Raw genomic sequence first — 20,416 nt, 5'->3', positions numbered from 1 at the left:
TTGTAACCCATGTATTTATACCTTTATTAATAATAATATGTATCCATATACATACAATGTGTGTTATGCCCATACATGGAGATGGGCATAAAACAACGTACGTTAAATAGTAATGCCAAGCAGGGCCTTGGTGAGTTAGGGCCTTGGTTTGATGCCTGTGGATCTCCATATATGGGGCATTATGGTACCCTAACATTCTAATTTTCCACCTGGAATTTATGACATCAGAAATCTCCATGTATGGACATAAAAGGTTTTTTTTTTCTTTTTCTGGGAATGACCATATATGGACTTTTATAACCTGAGAAATCTCCTAGCTTGTCTGACTGTCAGTACAGGAAGTGATGTCACGTGACATCCTTTTTATGCCCATATGAGTCATTCTGTACCACATCACTGTGACTCACTGACATCACACTGACATCACTTCCTGTACAGAAGACAGACAGTCAGACAAGCTACGAGGTTTTTCAGGGTATAATGCGACCTTCTGTCGCAACAATTAGAAAAAGGCTTTGATGTGTTTTATCATCAACACACCCACGCACCCACACACACACAAAGCACATGGGGTGGTGATGGTAGGAGGTAGTAAATGTTTGTACACGTAGTGTAAGAGATAAGTGTGGTTAATAATAATTTTATACAATGTGTAGTGTTATGAATACTGAATATGAATACAGTATTGAATACAGTAATATTAAAAAATGTTTTTCACAAAAAATATGAAAATTATTTTTTCTTCACGTTTACTGTTTAAAACGCACATTCTTGACCAGTCACAATAAAGATTCCAATACCTCACAATTGATTCAGAAAACACAGAAAGAAAGCCAATGTCCACACTGTTCGCATAAGGTTATAATAGGAAAAAGGTGATTTATTATAAAATCATAAAATGTATGTACAATCAGACTAGCATAACTATGTCTGATTCCTCAAGCAAATGATAGATAATGGGTTCTTAGGGAAATGGTATGCATAGTATCTTTATTCGTTATTCGTGAACCGACAAACAAATGAACATATTTTAAAACTGTCAAATTGTTGTACAAAATAGGTTGCTGACTACTGTACATTGTTATTCGGTTTTGCATAGCGTTTCCCCAAAAACGTATAAATCAAACAATTACCAAAAGAAAAGAAATACAAGAAATGAAATAACAAGATCATTAAACATATGATATCTAATCTGCTCTACAAGTTGCCACGTGACATTATGTAAACTGCCTTGCCTGAGACCCGTGTCCAGTTTCGTCACGTGTGTGAAGAGGAGGAGAAAAGGAGAGAAGGGCTCGCTGCTAGCTGTGTTAAAACATAACTCATAACTTCTCGTGTTCATATCTGGTCCATAGGCCCTACAAATTAATATTTACCTTCACAAACAACACCAGCATCTTCACTGTGTTTACAGTTGTGCTTTATAAACCCTCTATGGCTGCAGTGTGTTAGATGTGATTCACTGCCTGAACAGCCGACTTCATCCAACCAGATGTCTCCATTACCCTGTCCAAAGTATGCTCCACATGGTGCTGACAGAGCCTTTCCACAGTCTAACTGTCTACACACAACCTGAGCATCTTTCATATCCCACCCATCATGACACACCGTCCCCCAACTGTCATTATGGTACACCTCCACTCTGCCTGAACAGGAGGTTGGACCACTGACCAGCCTCACCGGAACACCTGAATGAGAAGAAAAACATTAAAACATAAACATTAGCAGCATGAAATAATTCTTCCCTCCATACATGCGGGAGTTTCATCATAACAGAGAATTGGACTGTACACCATGTATGATGAATGACATTACACTAGGACTGTACACCATGTATTGTATGATGAATCATGAAATACGCACTAATTGTATTAATAGTGTGAGACTTAAACCAATGAGGATAAACACACTTCCGTTAGAGCTAATCAACAGTAAAAACAACTCATTGCTGTTGATAAAATATGTTTTATGTAGGACAGTATAACTTGTTTTAACCATTTGGAAAGCAAGGCTGCCTTCATGACATGTGAAGCATAGCATTAATTCATGCTGAACACAGTTCTGCCTGTTATATAATTATTAATTAGTGTGGTTGCCCAAAGGGCAACCACACTAATTAATAATTTGGGGAAATAATTATTGAGGAAATAATTATTTCCCCAAAACTACACACTGTAGTTTTGGGGAAACTATCTTTTCACTAGATAAACTTTTCCACTGCCTTTGGAAATTGATGGAAACTAGATCTTTTGGAGTTGCTATTCACACCGCGGTCATCTTGGATCACATGACTTCCTGGGATAGCAGCCTGCATTACAAACCATTGTGAACAATGGAGCGATGGTCCCAAAATATGAGTTCTGTTCAACCAATTTCTTTTGACCAAGTCGACAATTGGGCAGATGACAACATCAACATCCCCAAAATGATTAAATAGAAGGGCTACAGTAGATTGATTACATCCATGGTAACGCTATTCAAGTTAAGTTAGGTTGCAACCTTACTGTGTACAAAGACTTGCTATATGTGCAGTGCTTGCTCCACCATTAACTATTTGTTGTTAGATTGTCCCTGATTAATATGCAAAACTCACGATACAGTAATATTGACTATATGATGGCAGAGCAAGCACTAGTCTGCACAGATAGGCTACTGTAGCAAGTCTTTGTACAGAGTAACAGTGTAACCTAACTACCAAAAATATTGTGGATGTACACTTCTATTTAATCCTTTTGGGGATGTTGATGTTGTCATCTGCCCATTTGGCGATTTGGTCAAAAGAAAATGGTGCTAGCTGGAGGATTAGTCTGGCTTGACATGACAGTTAGCTTGATGCAGAATATAGTCATGGCAACCACACTTGCAATTTCCAACTGCATCGTTCTAGTTGTTATGTATTGTACATTTTTTCTATCCTCATAATGCATCATATATTTTATGGCCATACAGTAATAATCAATGCTAGTCTGTGTTTTACCTGAGCAGGTGAGTCCAACAGTCTTGTCAGGTGAGCAGGTGTTTCTAGTTGAGTCTGAGGTTCTACAGTTCAGGAGAGCAGACTCACTGCCTTCACACTGGAACTCTTTGGTCCACATTGGAGCCTTCACTTCTCCATAGAGCGCCCCCTGGAGGACTGAAGGAGGGCCACAGCCAAGCTGCCTACAGACCACCTGTGCATCCTGCTGGTCAAAGTAACCTTCACACACTGAGAGCCACGACTGATCAGACTTCACCTCCACTCTGCCTGAACACTTACTAGTCCCATTCACCAACCTCACCCCTAGGGGGGGAGAGAGAGAGAGAGAGACAGACAGAGACAGAGACAGAGACAGAGACAGACCGACATAGTGAGATCGGACAGAGAGAAAGACAGATACACACACACACACACACACACACACACACACACACACACACACACACACACACACACACACACACACACACACATACGTGTAGATGTGATTTAGGAGGACACTTCCGTCGGTGTATGTGTATTAACCGGACATCAAAAAAAAAAGGTGGATTTGGGCTCTCTAGACCAATAGAAACACTTCTGCTATTTCAGAATTGTCCATGTTTTAGCAGGACACCAGTTCCGTCGGGTGTATGTGTATTAACTGGACATCAAAAAAAAAAGTGGATTTGGGCTCTCTAGACCAATAGAAACACTGCTATTTCAGAATGAAAATGTTTTATCCAAAATGTACTGTTAATGGGGTGTGTATTCTTGCCAATTGTCCCCCTAAACCACATTTACCAACACACACACACACACACACACACAGAGAAATAGAAGAGGCTTTAATGTATTTCATCATCAACACGCACACAGTCGCACTACACACACACGCACACAAGCAAACACACACGCACACACAGAGCATGTGGGGGGGGTATGTGTTTTACACATTACGCATTAAAAATACACTGATGAGCGTGAAGATTTGTGCTGCCATCTCTCTCTCAACTAAGGGGTCCTTGGCCTGAAAACATTGAAGACCCCTGAGGTAGATGATCGGGAGTGGTTGAAAATAATAAAACAATTGAAAAATAAATAAAGATAATTTCTATGTGTCCCAATTAAAAAAGAAATGTTCCACGTTTAAGTGATTCTTGCAGAAAATATGTGATATTTTCACTAATTTATTTACATCTACCAAGTTATCCCACTTACGAATTCTGCGCTTGGCAGATTTTCTTTGAAAGGCACTCAAGCACATTATACTGTAGGTGGATTTTGGTTTCTTTATTTTGGGCTGTAAGAACACCAGAGGGCAGTGTTGGGTGAATTCAGGGAGCATTCCATTGTAGTCTGCCTTACCAAGAAATGGAGGCTGAGTTTCATGTAATCATATTTCATATCTAAATGCATATTTACCTTCACAAACAACACCAGCATCTTCACTGTGATCACAGTAGTTTTTTCCAAACCCTCCATGGCTGCAGTGTGATAGATGTGATTCACTGCCTGAACAGCCGACTTCATCCAACCAGATGTCTCCATTACCCTGTCCAAAGTATGCTCCACATGGTGCTGACAGAGCCTTTCCACAGTCTAACTGTCTACACACAACCTGAGCATCTTTCATATCCCACCCATCATGACACACCGTCCCCCAACTGTCATTATGGTACACCTCCACTCTGCCTGAACAGGAGGTTGGACCACTGACCAGCCTCACCGGAACACCTGAATGAGAAGAAAAACATTAAAACATAAACATTAGCAGCATGAAATAATTCTTCCCTCCATACATGCAGGAGTTTCATCATAACAGAGAATTGGACTGTACACCATGTATGATGAATGACATTACACTAGGACTGTACACCATGTATTGTATGATGAATCATGAAATACGCACTAATTGTATTAATAGTGTGAGACTTAAACCAATGAGGATAAACACACCTCCGTTAGAGCTAATCAACAGTAAAAACAACTCATTGCTGTTGATAAAATATGTTTTATTTTAGGACAGTATAACTTGGTTTAACCATTTGGAAAGCAAGGCTGCCTTCATGACACGTGAAGCATAGCATTAATTCATGCTGAACACAAGTTCTGCCTGTTATAATTATTATAACACACTGTAGTTTTGGGGAAAGTATCTTTTCACTAGATAAACTTTTTCCGCTGCCATTGCCCAAAATATGAGTTCTGTTCAACCAATTTCTTTTGACCAAGTCGACAAATGGGCAGATGACAACATCAACATCCCCAAAATGATTAAATAGAAGGGGCTACAGTAGATTGATTACATCCATGGTAACGATATTCAAGGTAAGTTAGGTTGCAACCTTACTGTGTACAAAGACTTTCTATCTGTGCAGTGCTTGCTCCATCATATTAACTAATGTAGTTGGGACAACTAAAGTTCAGGAGCAGGGCCACACCTTCAGTTCTGTTATCTCCACCTCCTATCTAGTCACCTCCAATCCCTTATCTACTCCTCCCATCAAGCCCCCTCCAATCAGGTCACCTCCGCCAGTATATAAACGCTTCCTAACCATCATTCTCCCTCTGTTCTCGTTTTCGTCAGTCAAGTACGGTACGTAGCGAGCGCATTCAAGCACAAAATTTAAAAAATTAAATAAATAAATAAATAATTAAAATAAACAAATCATCTTAAACAACTAAGAGCCGTCTCACTCACCATGGATTCCGATGAAGTGCTCGACCTCCAGCCATCAGACGAAGATGCCTTTGGGCCAACTCAACCCCAAGTAAGCCCAAACGAAACCTTCTCATATCCAGACGCTGATGAGGAATACAGAGCCGTTTATGAAGTCCCCGACACTCCAGCTTCCACCGCTTCCGTAGCCATTGTTCCACCCTCGTCTTCTCTCCACATTTCCGACTCCAGTACCTCTTCTGACTCAGCCCATAAGTCCCCCACGGTTTCACAAAGAGGCAGAAGTCGCCACCGCCGCGCCACACCGGTTCCACTTTCTCAAAAACCCCGCAGGTCCAGTAACGTCACTCCCGCTCGTAATCTCCACCCTAGCAAGATTCCCCCACCACCCACTCAACCAAAAGATACAGTTATGCCCGACTTGACCGTTGTCACTCTCCAACAAGCACTCAGAAATAGAGGCATTCATTTCCATAGATCAGACAATAAAGCTTCTTTGTTTTTAACGCTAACAACAGCCTGTAGCCCTCCACACAGCTCGCGCAGCCCCCGCGCTCCCTGTCGCTCACTTCCTGGTCACGTCACCACTCCCCACGCGTCCACCAAACGTCGTGACGTCACCACCCCTCCACGACCGAAACCAGTTGGAAAAAAACAGAAATCTGAAAACCACTCAAACCAGCCCAAAGCCTCAACTCGCTCTTCCACCACAAGTAAGAAACATTTTTCTGACTTCTCACAAGTCCAAGATGGCGGTACTGGCACCGGGATGTTAGCATCCCATGCTGCACAGCAAAGTGCCACTACAAGCAGGAAAAATGTTTCTGGCTCCCCACAAATCCAAGATGGCGGTACTGGCACCGGGATGTCAGCATCTCCTGCTGCACAGCAAAGTTCCAGGCATCATTCAAACAGAGTAGGGGGCGCTGGCACCGGGATGTCAGTGTCCCCTGCTGCACAGCAAGGCTCCAGGCCTCACTCCAGCAGAGTAGGGGGCGCTGGCACCGGGTTGTCAGTGTCCCCTGCTGCACAGCAGGGCTCCAGGCATCGCTCCAGCAGAGTAGGGGGCGCTGGCACCGGGACGTCAGCGTCCCCTGCTGCACAGCAAAGCTCCAGGAGCCATTCTAACAGAGTAGGGGGCGCTGGCACCGGGATGCCAGTGTCCCCTGCCGCACAGCAAAGCTCCAGGAGCCATTCCAACAGAGTAGGGGGTGTTGGCACCGGGATGCCAGTGTCCCCTGCTGCACAGCAAAGCTCCAGGAGCCATTCTAACAGAGCAGGGGGCGCTGGCACCGGGACGTCAACACGCCCCCCTACCCACCCCAGACATAGGAAGACAAACGACACGAGGGTCGTCATCGCCACCACGTCGGCGCCCTCCGGTGCCTGCCGAAAACGCTCACGCTCCCCCTCAGGTTTGGACAGTGGTTCCGACACCTCGGTGCCTCCCGCAGCCTGCCGCAGCCGCTGGCAGCCACCATCCTCAGCTGGGGCTCCCGTCCCACCGGATTCAGCACCAACAACGGCTAACCTGCAGCCCATTCAACCGGCTGCCTTCGGCACTAGTCAGATGCCAACACCGTTCGGCACTTTCTACCCCCATCAGCAGTTTTCACAGATGGGGGTTCCTGGAATCGGGACTTCAGTTCCACCAACTACCCACTCCAACCTCCAGCAGCTCCCCATGTGGGGAACCGGCCCGCACGGTGCCGTACCCATGCAGCAACCCTTCCAGCCAGCTCCAGTAGGAGGACTCCAACCAACTACCTTGTATAACCCTGGCCCATCAACCAGCTCTGGCCTCGGTTCACAGCCTTCCGGAGCAAACTATTCTCTAGCCACTGCCTTCCAACCCACCTATCATCCTCAGCCGTTTATGTCCCGCCCTTCTCCAGTATCTACCAATCTCCGCAACCAGATCCTCCATGGTAACTACACAGACCTGGCTCTCCTCATCTCGCCATCCCTCCTCGATTCCTCTTCAGCCAACTCTCCAGACAATAACGACAAAACAAATAAACCATCCCCAAGATCCAGGGATCTCTCCGCCATTGAATTCACCTACGCTTTCTCTCTTTTCAGAGATATAATATGTTCTAAATTCCCAGGCCGTCGCCAAGAACTTGACGACTATCTATCCATCATTCTCAACCTTGCTCTCCGTTTCGGAGGGGACGGATTCTATAAATATCATATCCAGTTTGCCTCCGAAGCCTCCGCTCGCCTCCAGCAGTTTAACCAAAGCACCTACTGGGGAACTCTAGACAACAAGCTCTATTGTCGCACTTTCGCAGCTTGATCAGCCATTTCATGCTCTCTTTGCCATGCCCCAGCTCATCCCGCCTCCACTTGCTCCATCCCAGCCAATTCCTCCTTATTCCAAGGCCGCTCAAAGCCATCCACCCGCCCCTCAGTCTTCTCCCGTCTGACTGCAGCTTCTCCACCTACCACTCCAGCGCTGCCTCCCCTGATACCCACCACGTCTTCAGCCTCCTCATCTTCCAATCTCATCACAAACGGTGTGGACAAGAAGGGCAGACCCACAATGCTTAAGGGAGGACGTCCGATCTGTAACAACTTCAACGACGCCGGTTGCCTGATGTCCTCATGCCGTTTCCTGCACGTCTGCACCTTCTGCGCCGGAGGCCACGCCCGCCCAGCTTTCCCCCACAATCCCACAAAATTGAGTAAGCACCTTTCCACACCAGTTAACATACCAGCTCTAGCAGCTGCACTTAAAAATCACCCTGACCCTGCATTCGTTCAGTTTCTTATTAATGGTTTCAAGGAAGGATTTCACCCCGGACTCACTGCAGAACCGTCTTCAAATCTGGTATGCAATAACCTTCAGTCAGGTTTGCAAGAACCAGAAGAAGTCGATCGTCTCCTTGCCAAAGAAGTCAAGGAAGGCTTCATGATCGGACCCTTCAACCATCCCCCTTTTGCCACCTTCCGCATCAGTCCCATAGGGATCGCCACAAGGAAATACTCCGGGAAAAAGAGAATTATCATCGATCTCTCAGCTCCACACGGTACCTCCACCCCAAGTATCAACAGCTTAATTCCGAGCGAAGACTTCGCCCTCCGTTATGTCACCATCGACCATGCCATCGCCCTCATCAAACGTGCCGGGAGAGATCCTGGCTCTCAAAAGCCGACATCGTCAGCGCCTTCAAAGTCCTTCCAATACATCCAGACTTCTGGCGGTTCTTCGGCGTCCGCTGGCGAGGAGCCTACTACTTCGCCGTTAGGCTCACCTTCGGCTGCAAGAGCAGTCCCAAACTTTTCGACTGCCTGTCAGAAGCCCTCTGCTGGATTCTCTCTAACAACCACAAAATCCCATACCTGGTTCATCTCCTGGACGACTTCTTGATCATTTCTCCTCCTTCTTCCCCACCCGCTGATGGCCTGGTCACACTCACTTCAGTCTTCAAAGACTTAGGAGTCCCCCTTTCCGTGGAGAAAACCGAAGGCCCATTCACTTCACTCGAGTTCCTTGGGATCACTCTTGACACCCTCAAGTTCCAAGCATCCCTCCCGAAGGAAAAGCTCGACAGGATATCCCTCTTGATCTCCAACTTTCTCATCTCTCCTAGTTGCACCAAACGTCAGCTTCTTTCACTCCTGGGCCACCTCAACTTTGGAGGACGAGGACGAGGGTTCCTTTCCCACCTCTTCTCCATCGCATCCTCCGTTCCGTCACTCACCGACTCTATTTCTTTCGACAATCCAAGCCGCACCGAACTCCGTCTCTGGCTCCATCTCCTCGGCAACTGGAATGGCATTTCCTTCTTTTACGAAGATCATCTTACTCACCCTCAGGACATCAACTTGTTCACCGACGCCACTCCTTCTGCCGGTTTTGGGGGTTTCTACAACGGTAGATGGTTCGCTGCGCAATGGCCCCCGGAGATGGCAGGAGGACGCCAATTGTCATCTTCTGCGCTCTTCGAAATCTACCCCATCGTAGCAGCCGTCGTCTTGTGGGGCCATGAATGGTCCCGCAAAACCATCGTAATCCACTCAGATAACATCGCTGCAGTGGACATCATCAACAAAGGTCGCTCCAACTCTCTATCCATCATGTCATTTGTCCGCCGCATCATCTGGCACTCTGTCTCCCACCAGTTCATCCTCCGCGCCGCTCACGTTCCCGGTCACACCAACGCTATCGCTGACTCCTTGTCTCGTTTCTCGTTTCAGAAATTCAGACGCTTGGCCCCTCATGCAGACCTCCATCTAACTCCCGTGCCTCCTTATTCGGCCCTGACGTTCAACCTGTGAACCCCTCCTTACTTCCCCTGGTCCACTCATCCCGAAACCTGATCCTCAACAGTTTGGCACCTTCAACTCTCTCCACCTACTGGACAGCTTGGCAAAGCTTTCGTCACTTCCATAATGAATTCAACCTACCGTTTCCTTCTTACGATCTCATCACAGTATCCAGCTTCATCACACACGCGCATTCAGTCTCACGCATCAAGACTCCTACCATCAAGGTCTACCTCAGTGGCATAGGGTTCTTCTTCAAACTTGTGACTGGTAGCTCGGACCAACTTACCAACCACCCTCAGATCACGTACCTTCTCAAAGGTCTCCAACGCCAGGAACCTCCACAAGAACCCCGTCGCCTGCCCCTCACATCTGACTTGCTGGCCGCTTGCATCACTACTCTCCGTTCAGGCTATAGCTCCTACCACGTTCGTCAAACCCTAGAAGCCATGTTCTTACTGGTCTTCTTCGGTTTCCTACAATGCTCCAAGTTCACCTCATCCACCCAGATCTTAAACTCCCGCCGCCACGCCTGCATCTCTGATCTGTCATAACACTCTAATGACACCTTGGCTTATTCCATCAAACAATCCAAGACAAACCAAACCGGCCCAAGTACTCCCGTCTTCATCTTCAGAAACCAAGCTACCCTCAATCCATTCGAAACCATCCGGAACTACCTTCAATACCGGAAGCTCCAGTCCAATTCTCCTTCAGACCCACTCTTCATCTCGGAATCCGGCCTCGTCGCCTCCCGAGCCTGGTTCCTTGGTCATTTCCGCAATATTCTTGTTCTTTCCGGCGTCCCCTCCATACATTATTCTGGGCATTCATTCAGGATCGGCGCGGCCACTTCCGCATCCCGTAACGGCATTCCCCAGTACATGATCCAAATCATGGGCCGTTGGTCTTCACAGGCGTATCTTCGCTATATCAGGTCCGATCTCCATGATCTCAAGGCAGCTCAATCTCGTCTCCTCTAACTGAAGCTTTGGGGGTTCCGTCGTGCCCGGGAGCTACGGCGGGACCCCCGGAGTCTTCCCCACCTCGGCTCAAAGGTTCGGCCTGGACGGCAAAGGATTATCTTCATTATTGTTCTAAATGTTTTTCGTTAATTGTTTGCCTTATTTTTTCTGTTAATAAATGTCTTGCATTAAAAAATGGTGTGGTCCTTGATAGTGAAATGTAGTTGGGACAACTAAAGTTCAGGAGCAGGGCCACACCTTCAGTTCTGTTATCTCCACCTCCTATCTAGTCACCTCCAATCCCTTATCTACTCCTCCCATCATTTTCCCGTTTCTTTCTTTATTAAAAGGGTCCTTAAATTATGACTTCACTGTCATCTGGGCTGGGGAATGACAAAATCATTTGGGGGCATTACTTGATTGAAGAGAAACAACCCATTAAAGCAGGGAGAACAGAATGTTCAATGGAGCAGAGATATTTTGCGCTAGTGCTCTGGTTTCTTTTAACAAACTGGGATAATCTTCGAATAATTTATGCTTGTGTCGCAACGTGAATATCGATATGAAAACAAGGTGTCGCGCGTCAGAGACAGGGGAGCACACACTGAACGCGGACGGCTGCGCAGCGTCGCATCGTGGTTTCGACGCACGTTGTGCCGCACGGTAACCCCAACTGGATGCGGCGCGCTGCCACACAGCACATCCATTTCCCCCGGTGGGGAGAACCATGGGAGAACAACATCCATGCAGAAAGAGAGGCAGCCGTCACGGGCCGTCAAACTCTGGAGATAAGATTACAATCCTGCAAACGTATTCACGTTGATGATGTTTAGCGTGAATGAAACCCCACTGATTTATAACTAGTTGCATTGTTGGTGGCTGCTGCTGTTGCTGCTGCTCCGAAAACATCCGCGGTCTGTAGCAACAGCCTATCAGCGCATCGTTGTCAAAGACATGACAGCCCATAATACTTTGTTGCCAGGCATCAGCCAATCACCGCGTCGTTGTCTCTCTCTCTCTCTCACACACACTCAGCGCATGCAATGAAAGTGAATGAATACGAGAAGTGGAAACAAAAACGTGGAGATGTTTTTCCACTTTACTATAATTCGTCCTGGGTCCGGTCGGCGGTGCCTCTTGGTCCGGACATGGACCGCGGTCCGCCTATTGAGGACCCCTGTTCTAGTTGTTATGTATTGTACATTTTTTCTATCCTCATAATGCATCATATATTTTATGGCCATACATTAATAATCAATGCTAGTCTGTGTTTTACCTGAGCAGGTGAGTCCAACAGTCTTGTCAGGTGAGCAGGTGTTTCTAGTTGAGTCTGAGGTTCTACAGTTCAGGAGAGCAGACTCACTGCCTTCACACTGGAACTCTTTGGTCCACATTGGAGCCTTCACTTCTCCATAGAGCGCCCCCTGGAGGACTGAAGGAGGCCCACAGCCAAGCTGCCTACAGACCACCTGTGCATCCTGCTGGTCAAAGTAACCTTCACACACTGAGAGCCACGACTGATCAGACTTCACCTCCACTCTGCCTGAACACTTACTAGTCCCATTCACCAACCTCACCCCTAGGGGGGGAGAGAGAGAGAGACAGAGACAGAGACAGAGACAGAGACAGAGACAGAGACAGACCGACTAGTGAGATCGGACAGAGAGAAAGACAGATACACACACACACACACACACACACACACACACACACACACACACACACACACACACACACACACACACACACACACACACACACACACACACACATACGTGTAGATGTGATTTAGGAGGACACTTCCGTCGGTGTATGTGTATTAACCGGACATAAAAAAAGGTGGATTTGGGCTCTCTAGACCAATAGAAACACTTCTGCTATTTCAGAATTGTCCATGTTTTAGCAGGACACCAGTTCCGTCGGGTGTATGTGTATTAACCGGACATCAAAAAAAAAGTGGATTTGGGCTCTCTAGACCAATAGAAACACTTCTGCTATTTCAGAATGAAAATGTTTTAGCAGTCCTGCTAATCCAAAATGTCTTGTTAATGGGGTGTGTATTCTTGCCAATTGTCCCCCTAAACCACATTTACCAACACACACACACACACACACACACACACACACACACACACACACACACACACACACACACACACACAGAGAGAAATAGAAGAGGCTTTAATGTATTTCATCATCAACACGCACACAGTCGCACTACACACACACGCACACAAGCAAACACACACGCACACACAGAGCATGTGGGGGGGGGGGGGGGGGGGGGGGGGTATGTGTTTTACACATTACGCATTAAAAATACACTGATGATCGTGAAGATTTGTGCTGCCATCTCTCTCTCAACTAAGGGGTCCTTGGCCTGAAAACATTGAAGACCCCTGAGGTAGATGATCGGGAGTGGTTGAAAATAATAAAACAATTGAAAAATAAATAAAGATCATTTCTATGTGTCCCAATTAAAAAAGAAATGTTCCACGTTTAAGTGATTCTTGCAGAAAATATGTGATATTTTCACTAATTTATTTACATCTACCAAGTTATCCCACTTACGAATTCTGCGCTTGGCAGATTTTCTTTGAAAGGCACTCAAGCACATTATACTGTAGGTGGATTTTGGTTTCTTTATTTTGGGCTGTAAGAACACCAGAGGGCAGTGTTGGGTGAATTCAGGGAGCATTCCATTGTAGTCTGCCTTACCAAGAAATGGAGGCTGAGTTTCATGTAATCATATTTCATATCTAAATGCATATTTACCTTCACAAACAACACCAGCATCTTCACTGTGATCACAGTAGTTTTTTCCAAACCCTCCATGGCTGCAGTGTGATAGATGTGATTCATAGCCTGAACAGCTGACTTCATCCAACCAGATCCTTCCATCAACCTGTCCAAAGTGTGTTCCATTTGGTACTGACAGAGCCTCTCCACAGTCTAACTGTCTACACACAACCTGAGCATCTCTCATAACCCACCTTTCATTATCACACACCGTCCCCCAACTGTCTTTATAGTAGACCTCCACTCTGCCTGAACAGGAGGTTGGACCACCAACCAGCCTCACTGGAAAACCTGAATGAGAAGAAAAACATTAAAACATAAACATTAGCAGCATGAAATAATTCTTCCCTCCATACATGCAGGAGTGTCATCATAACAGAGCATTGTACTTTACACCATGTATGATGAATCATGACTTTACACTAGGACTGTACACCATGTATGATGAATCATGAAACACACACTAATTGTATTACTAGCAGTGTTGGGAAGAACGTTACGTAACAAAACTACTTTTCTCTGTAACTAATAACGTAACTCGTTACCTTTCCCCATTCAATAACGCCGTTCTAGTTGCTGTGGTGTAAAGTGGCTTGTTACTTTCAGTGGTCCAAATGAACTGTTTCTCTCCGCACGCAGAGCGGCCGCAGAGCGGAGTCTGCCTGTCTGCTGCCTGGGTCATAAACTTGCCTCTGTGTCTGTGGTAACTCTCATGGTGCACCCATAGTCAAGTCAAACACATGCCTGGCTTAGCACACTAACTTGATGCACTGTAGAGGAGCAATGATTGGTTGACCTAGCTTAAAGATTCAGGCTAAGCCAATCAGAGACGGCCTTGGGCGGGTCTTAAAAAATACACACAAACTCAAAGCCAAGGCACACACATTGTCACATAAACGGTGAAGAGAGACGGAGGCACGGAGCGGAGAGTTCTCCTGTCTCCAAATGCTGGCGAGATCTCGAGACAACAGCAGCTTTGGAACTTGGAAACATTATTTTAACTTTGTGGAGATAAATGGCCCTGAAATCTACTCCACCAAAATCGCCACAGCATGTCACCCAGAGTGAACCAAACTGATTGATTGCCAAGCCACGTAATGCAAGTGCTAGCTAGATATGAAACATGCTTGATCAATGATGCTTTCCATGCAACCTTTGAGTCTGTTAACGCAGTCTGTTGCCTTCAGATAACTACTAAGTGTTGCACAGCAAAAAGGCTACAATGAATATATGCCTGTCAACATTTCTAAACATATCTTTAGCTTTATTGTTCCATTGCATTTCTATATGCATAATTGCTACAATGTCAGGGAGTTGTATTTTTTTCTTTATAAGGTCATTATTGAAGCCCCCTTAAAAAAAAAGAAAAAAAGTGTAACAGAATGCTTCGTTTTGATATTTTTTTTAAAGTAAAGTAAGGTAACTAGTAACGAGTTACTTTTATAATTTAGTAACTAGTAATGTAACAAGTTACTTTTTCAGAGCAGTAACTAGAAAAGTAATAAGTTACTTTTTTAAAGTAACTTGCCCAACACTGATTACTAGTGTGAGACTTAAACCAATGAGGATAAACACACCTCCTTTAGAGCTAATCAACAGTAAAAACAACTCATTGCTGTTGATAAAATATGTTTTATTTAGGACATAACTTGTTTTAACCATTTGGAAAGTAAGGCTGCCTTCATGACACGTGAAGCATAGCATTAGCAGCAGCAGCGAGAGCCTAGCTAGCCGAGAGCCTGTATCTTACAAGAAGTTGGCGGCCCTTCGGGCCACTCACCTCTAGAGTTCGGCCCACTCACCTCTTCACAGCAACATACTGTCTGTCTGTCTGTGTGTGTGTGTGTGTGTGTGTGTGTGTGTGTGTGTGTGTGTGTGTGTGTGTGTGTGTGTGTGTGTGTGTGTAGGGGTGTGTGTGTGTGTGTGTGTGTGTGTGTGTGTGTGTTGCTAAAATGAAAACATTGAAATAATGAAAATAAAACATTGGCAGGCCTATTATAGTAATAATAATAACACAATTAGGCCAAAACTTTTTTTTTCAAAAATTTTTTTTTTCAAAAAACTTTTTTTTTCTCAAAATTTCTTTTTTTTCCTCAAAACACTATTTTTTCTCTAAATTTTTTTTTTTCTCAAAAAAATATTTTCTCTCAAAAAAAGAACTACCCATATTTGCCCATTACAAATCCATTTCATTGCTGGTATACCGTGAGGGCCCCCGAGCTCTAGATTTGAGGGCCCCCGAAGGGGGCCCGAAATTCTAGTAATTATTAATTAGTGTGGTTGCCCGAAGCTTTGGGGAAACTATCTTTTCACTAGATAAACTTTCCGCTCTATAAACCTTTCCGCTGCCATTGGAAATTGATGGAAACCAGATCTTTCATTGTTACAAATGGAATTCAATGGGGGAGTGGTGCTAGCTCGAGGATTGGTCTGGCTTGACATGACAATTGACCAGTCGCTATGCCCCTCCTAAAACCGTCCTTGTCCAATGCCAAGTTAGCAACAGGTTACTAAGACAGGTGACTTGGCAAGCTGCCATGGCAGCGTGCATCGGTGTACCGAGTCTGGCTGCTAGATAGAGATGGGATTTATGGTTCTTTGAAGTGAGCCGGATCTCTGAGATCCGTTCCTTTCAAAGAGCCGTTCAAAAGACTGGCTCATTTTAGTAACTGGTTACTTTGAAGATTTTGATTATCATTGCAAATCACTTCCACCCTGATAGGCCTATACATTTTGGCCATTGGATACATTTCTGGCATTTGAAAATAGCCGATCTACAAGCTCACAATGTGTCACGTTGCGATGCATTGTGAGCTTGTAGATCGGCTATTTTCAAATGATTTTTCTACATTTTACTCATTGGAAAAACTGTGAAACAGGACATTCTGCATAACGAGTACGTTCTAATATTGGTACTTTAAGTACATTTTGATACCAATACTATTTTACTTTTACTCAAGTACATTAACATTCCAAACTTGATTGCAGTATTGATATTTTTAAATTGAGTACTTTTCCCACCACTGTTCATTAGAAAGGAACGGCTCCCTACTGTGAACCGAATCCTATCGTTCATTTAAAGAGCCGTTCAAAAGACTTGATTCGTTCGTGACCGTCCCACCCACTCGCTCTGTGTCAAACAAACACTGAAACAAAAACAGAATGGATTACACTGACCTACACAAACCCACGGGGGTTACCAACTCTAGCAGCCAGACTCGGTACACCAATTTACGCCGCCATGGCAGCTTGCCAAGTCACCTGCCTTAGTAACCTGTTGCTAACGTGGCATTGGACACGGACGGGTTTAGGAGGGGCATAGCGACAGGCTCATTAGCTTGCTGCAGAATATAGTCATGGCAACCCCACTTGCAATTTCCAACTGCATCTTTCTAGTTGTTATGTATTGTAAATTTGTTGTCCTCATAATGCATCATATATTATGGCCATACATTAACTCAGTCGGTGCCGTATGTAAAGTGGGACCTCTTATATTGCCGTTTCGCCAACAAAGGGTTAAAAAAATAGTGTGCACGCTGGTGCACACATTCGTGCACAGATCATGCACTATGCATGTGCATGCTTTTCACAGCTTTCAAACAAAAAAGAATCTGCTTGGAAATCCGTTCAGGCATTCAGGAGAAAGCAGCCCTTGTGTTTTCTTCAAATGTAAACAAACATGGCTGCCATGTTTGAAAGATGGGGTTGGTATGGGGGTTAAACATGCAATTTCGCGATCGCGATCATGCCTAGTACATTGTTGGAGATCCATTTTTTTTTTATTATTTATTATTTAAAAAAGAAAGACGTCCAGAAGACGTCTGGCAGGGAAGGCCATAGTTAAAAAGACGTTTTTATTATAGAAAACGTTGTGTTTTACCTGAGCAGGTGAGTCCAACAGTCTTGTCAGGTGAGCAGGTGTTTCTAGTTGAGTCTGAGGTTCTACAGTCCAGGAGAGCAGACTCACTGCCTTCACACTGGAACTCTTTGGTCCACATTGGAGCCTTCACTTCTCCATAGAGCGCCCCCTGGAGGACTGAAGGAGGCCCACAGCCACGCTGCCTACAGACCACCTGTGCATCCTTCTGGTCAAAGTCACCTTCACACACTGAGAGCCACGACTGATCAGACTTCACCTCCACTCTGCCTGAACACTTACTAGTCCCATTCACCAACCTCACTGACTCTAGAGAGAGAGAGAGAGAGAGAGAGAGAGAGAGAGAGAGAGAGAGAGAGAGAGAGAGAGAGAGAGAGAGACACACACACACACACACACACACACACACACACACACACACACACACACACACACACACACACACACACACACACATACACACACAGAGTCTTTAATGTGTTTGATCATCAACACGCACACAGTCGCACTACACACACGCACACACAGAACACATCAGATGTTTGAGAAGTGGTAAGTTCCGTTAATTCAGTTCAGTTAATAATAATGATACCAAATAAATATTTACCTTCACAAACAACACCAACATCTTTACTGTGACCACAGTCTTCATGTCCAAACCCTCCGTGGCTGCAGTGTGTTAGATGTGATTCACTGCCTGAACAGTTGACAACATCCAACCAGATCCTTCCACCACCCTGTCCAAAGTGTGCTCCACCTGGTGCTGACAGAGCCTCTCCACAGTCTAACTGTCTGCACACAACCTGAGCATCTTTAATATCCCAGTAATCATCACACACTGTCCCCCAATAGTCTTTATAGTAGACCTCCACTCTGCCTGAACAGGAGGTTGGACCACCGACCAGCCTCACTGGAAAATCTGAATGAGAAGAAAAACATTAAAACATAAACATTAGCAGCATGAAATAATTCTTCCCTCCATACATGCAGGAGTGTCATCATAACAGAATTGTACTGTACACCATGTATGATGAATCATGACATACACACTAATATTTATAGTGTGATACTTTAACCAATGAGGTAAAACACGCACCAGTCCTTTAGAGGTAATCAACTCTAAAATCACAACTCAACTCTCTCTCTCTCTCTCTCTCTCTCTCTCTCTCTCTCTCTCTCTCTCTCACACGTGCGCACGTGCGCACACACCCACACCCACACACACACACACACACACACACACACACACACACACACACACACACACACACAGCTCTATTATGCAAATTAGGACAAAATAACTTTTTTTTATAAAGTTTTGGAAAGCAAGGCTGCCTTCAATCTATGTGAATCATAGCGTTAACTCATGCTGGACACAGTTGTGCTTGTGTATCAATTATGACGTATTTGACCTAATGATTTTATTATCCTGTCTTGTTTTTTTTTTTATGTATTTCTATGGTTCACTAATAAAAGTTGAATTGATATATATATATATATATATATATATATATATATATATATATATATATATATATAGTATATGTATATATATATATATATATATAAAATATAAAAAAAATATATATAGGCTATGTAGGTTATTATGCCTAATGATTATTATTGCATTATGAGTTCTTATAAGTGCTTATAACTGTACTTTCATCGTATTATAAGCAGATTATGATGCAGTTATACTTGACGTAAAGCAATTCATAAAAGTCTATATAAAAAGTTAGGATCATTGTTATGAAGCACGGGTATTTATGAGCTTCAATAAATATAATAGTTATACAGTGTTATGAACAGATTGTAATACATAACAAGTATTCTTATAATGCATCATAGATAAGAACTTAATCAATCCTAAAGTGTAGTGTGTGTCTTTTACCTGAGCAGGTGAGTCCAACAGTCTTATCAGGTGAGCAGGTGTTTCTAGTTGAGTCTGAGGTTCTACAGTTCAGGAGAGCAGACTCACTGCCTTCACACTGGAACTCTTTGGTCCACATTGGAGCCTCCACTTCTCCATAGAGCGCCCCCTGGAGGACTGAAGGAGGTCCACAGTCAAGCTGCCTACAGACCACCTGTGCATCCTGCTGGTCAAAGTCACCTTCACACACTGAGAGCCACGACTGATCAGACTTCACCTCCACTCTGCCTGAACACACACTAGTCCCATTCACTAACCTCACTGACCCTGGAGAGAGAGAGAGAGAGAGAGAGAGAGAGAGAGAGAGAGAGAGAGAGAGAGAGAGAGAGAGAGAGAGAACGTCGCACTTTAACAAACTCCTCCTAGGGGGTTAATCGGATCAACTTCAGATTCGCTCAGCATACTCGAGACACCTTAACGATGAAAAGTTGTGCGAATCGTGAGTTTTCGTAAAACGGCGTGACCGTGGCGAAGCGTCAAATTTCCTTCACCAAACAGAAGTGCCCCCTCTTCTGATTGGTCGATACTTGATTGTTCCTTTTTTTGGCTATTACTCATCAACCGTTTGTTGTACAAACTTCTGGGTGGAGACATTTGACTTGTTTCAGAGTCCTTCACCTTAATTGGTTTAACTTAGCCCCGTCCCCTCTTCTGATTGTCCGAAACTTTATTTGGCATTATCTCGTCAACCGTTTGTCGTACAGACTTGTGGGTGCAGTAATTTGACTTGTTTCAGAGTCCATCCCCTTAATTGGTTTAACTTAGCCCCGCCCCCTCTTCTGATTGGCCGACACTTTATTTGGGTTTATCTCGTCAACCGTTTGTCGTACAGACTTGTGGGTGGAGTATTTGACTTGTTTCAGAGTACTTCAGCTTAATTGGTTCAGCTTAGCCCCGTCCCTCTTCTGATTGGCTGCTGCCCCTTGTAACGTGG

At 44.8% G+C, this 20,416-nt stretch overlaps 1 protein-coding gene across 1 annotated transcript; it reads right to left on the bottom strand.

Moving 5' to 3' along the window:
- Nucleotides 1–854: 854 nt before the first annotated feature.
- Nucleotides 855–19,742, bottom strand: LOC308279977 (scavenger receptor cysteine-rich type 1 protein M130-like). The gene is made up of 8 exons (XM_080720215.1): nucleotides 19,444–19,742; nucleotides 18,160–18,471; nucleotides 17,556–17,861; nucleotides 13,652–13,966; nucleotides 12,153–12,455; nucleotides 4,382–4,693; nucleotides 2,978–3,280; nucleotides 855–1,688 (listed from the first exon to the last, which is right to left on the bottom strand). The coding sequence occupies exons 1-8, from the start codon at nucleotides 19,559–19,561 to the stop codon at nucleotides 1,366–1,368; spliced, it is 2,292 nt and encodes a 763-aa protein (XP_080576341.1). The 5' UTR covers nucleotides 19,562–19,742; the 3' UTR covers nucleotides 855–1,365.
- Nucleotides 19,743–20,416: the final 674 nt, after the last annotated feature.

Source organism: Nannobrachium achirus (genome assembly GCF_963921795.1).
Source record: "Nannobrachium achirus genome assembly, chromosome: 24".
In the NCBI taxonomy this organism is placed as follows: domain Eukaryota; kingdom Metazoa; phylum Chordata; class Actinopteri; order Myctophiformes; family Myctophidae; genus Nannobrachium; species Nannobrachium achirus.
The sequence above is the reverse complement of the archived record's forward strand: the minus strand, read 5'-3'. Positions and strand labels throughout refer to the sequence as shown.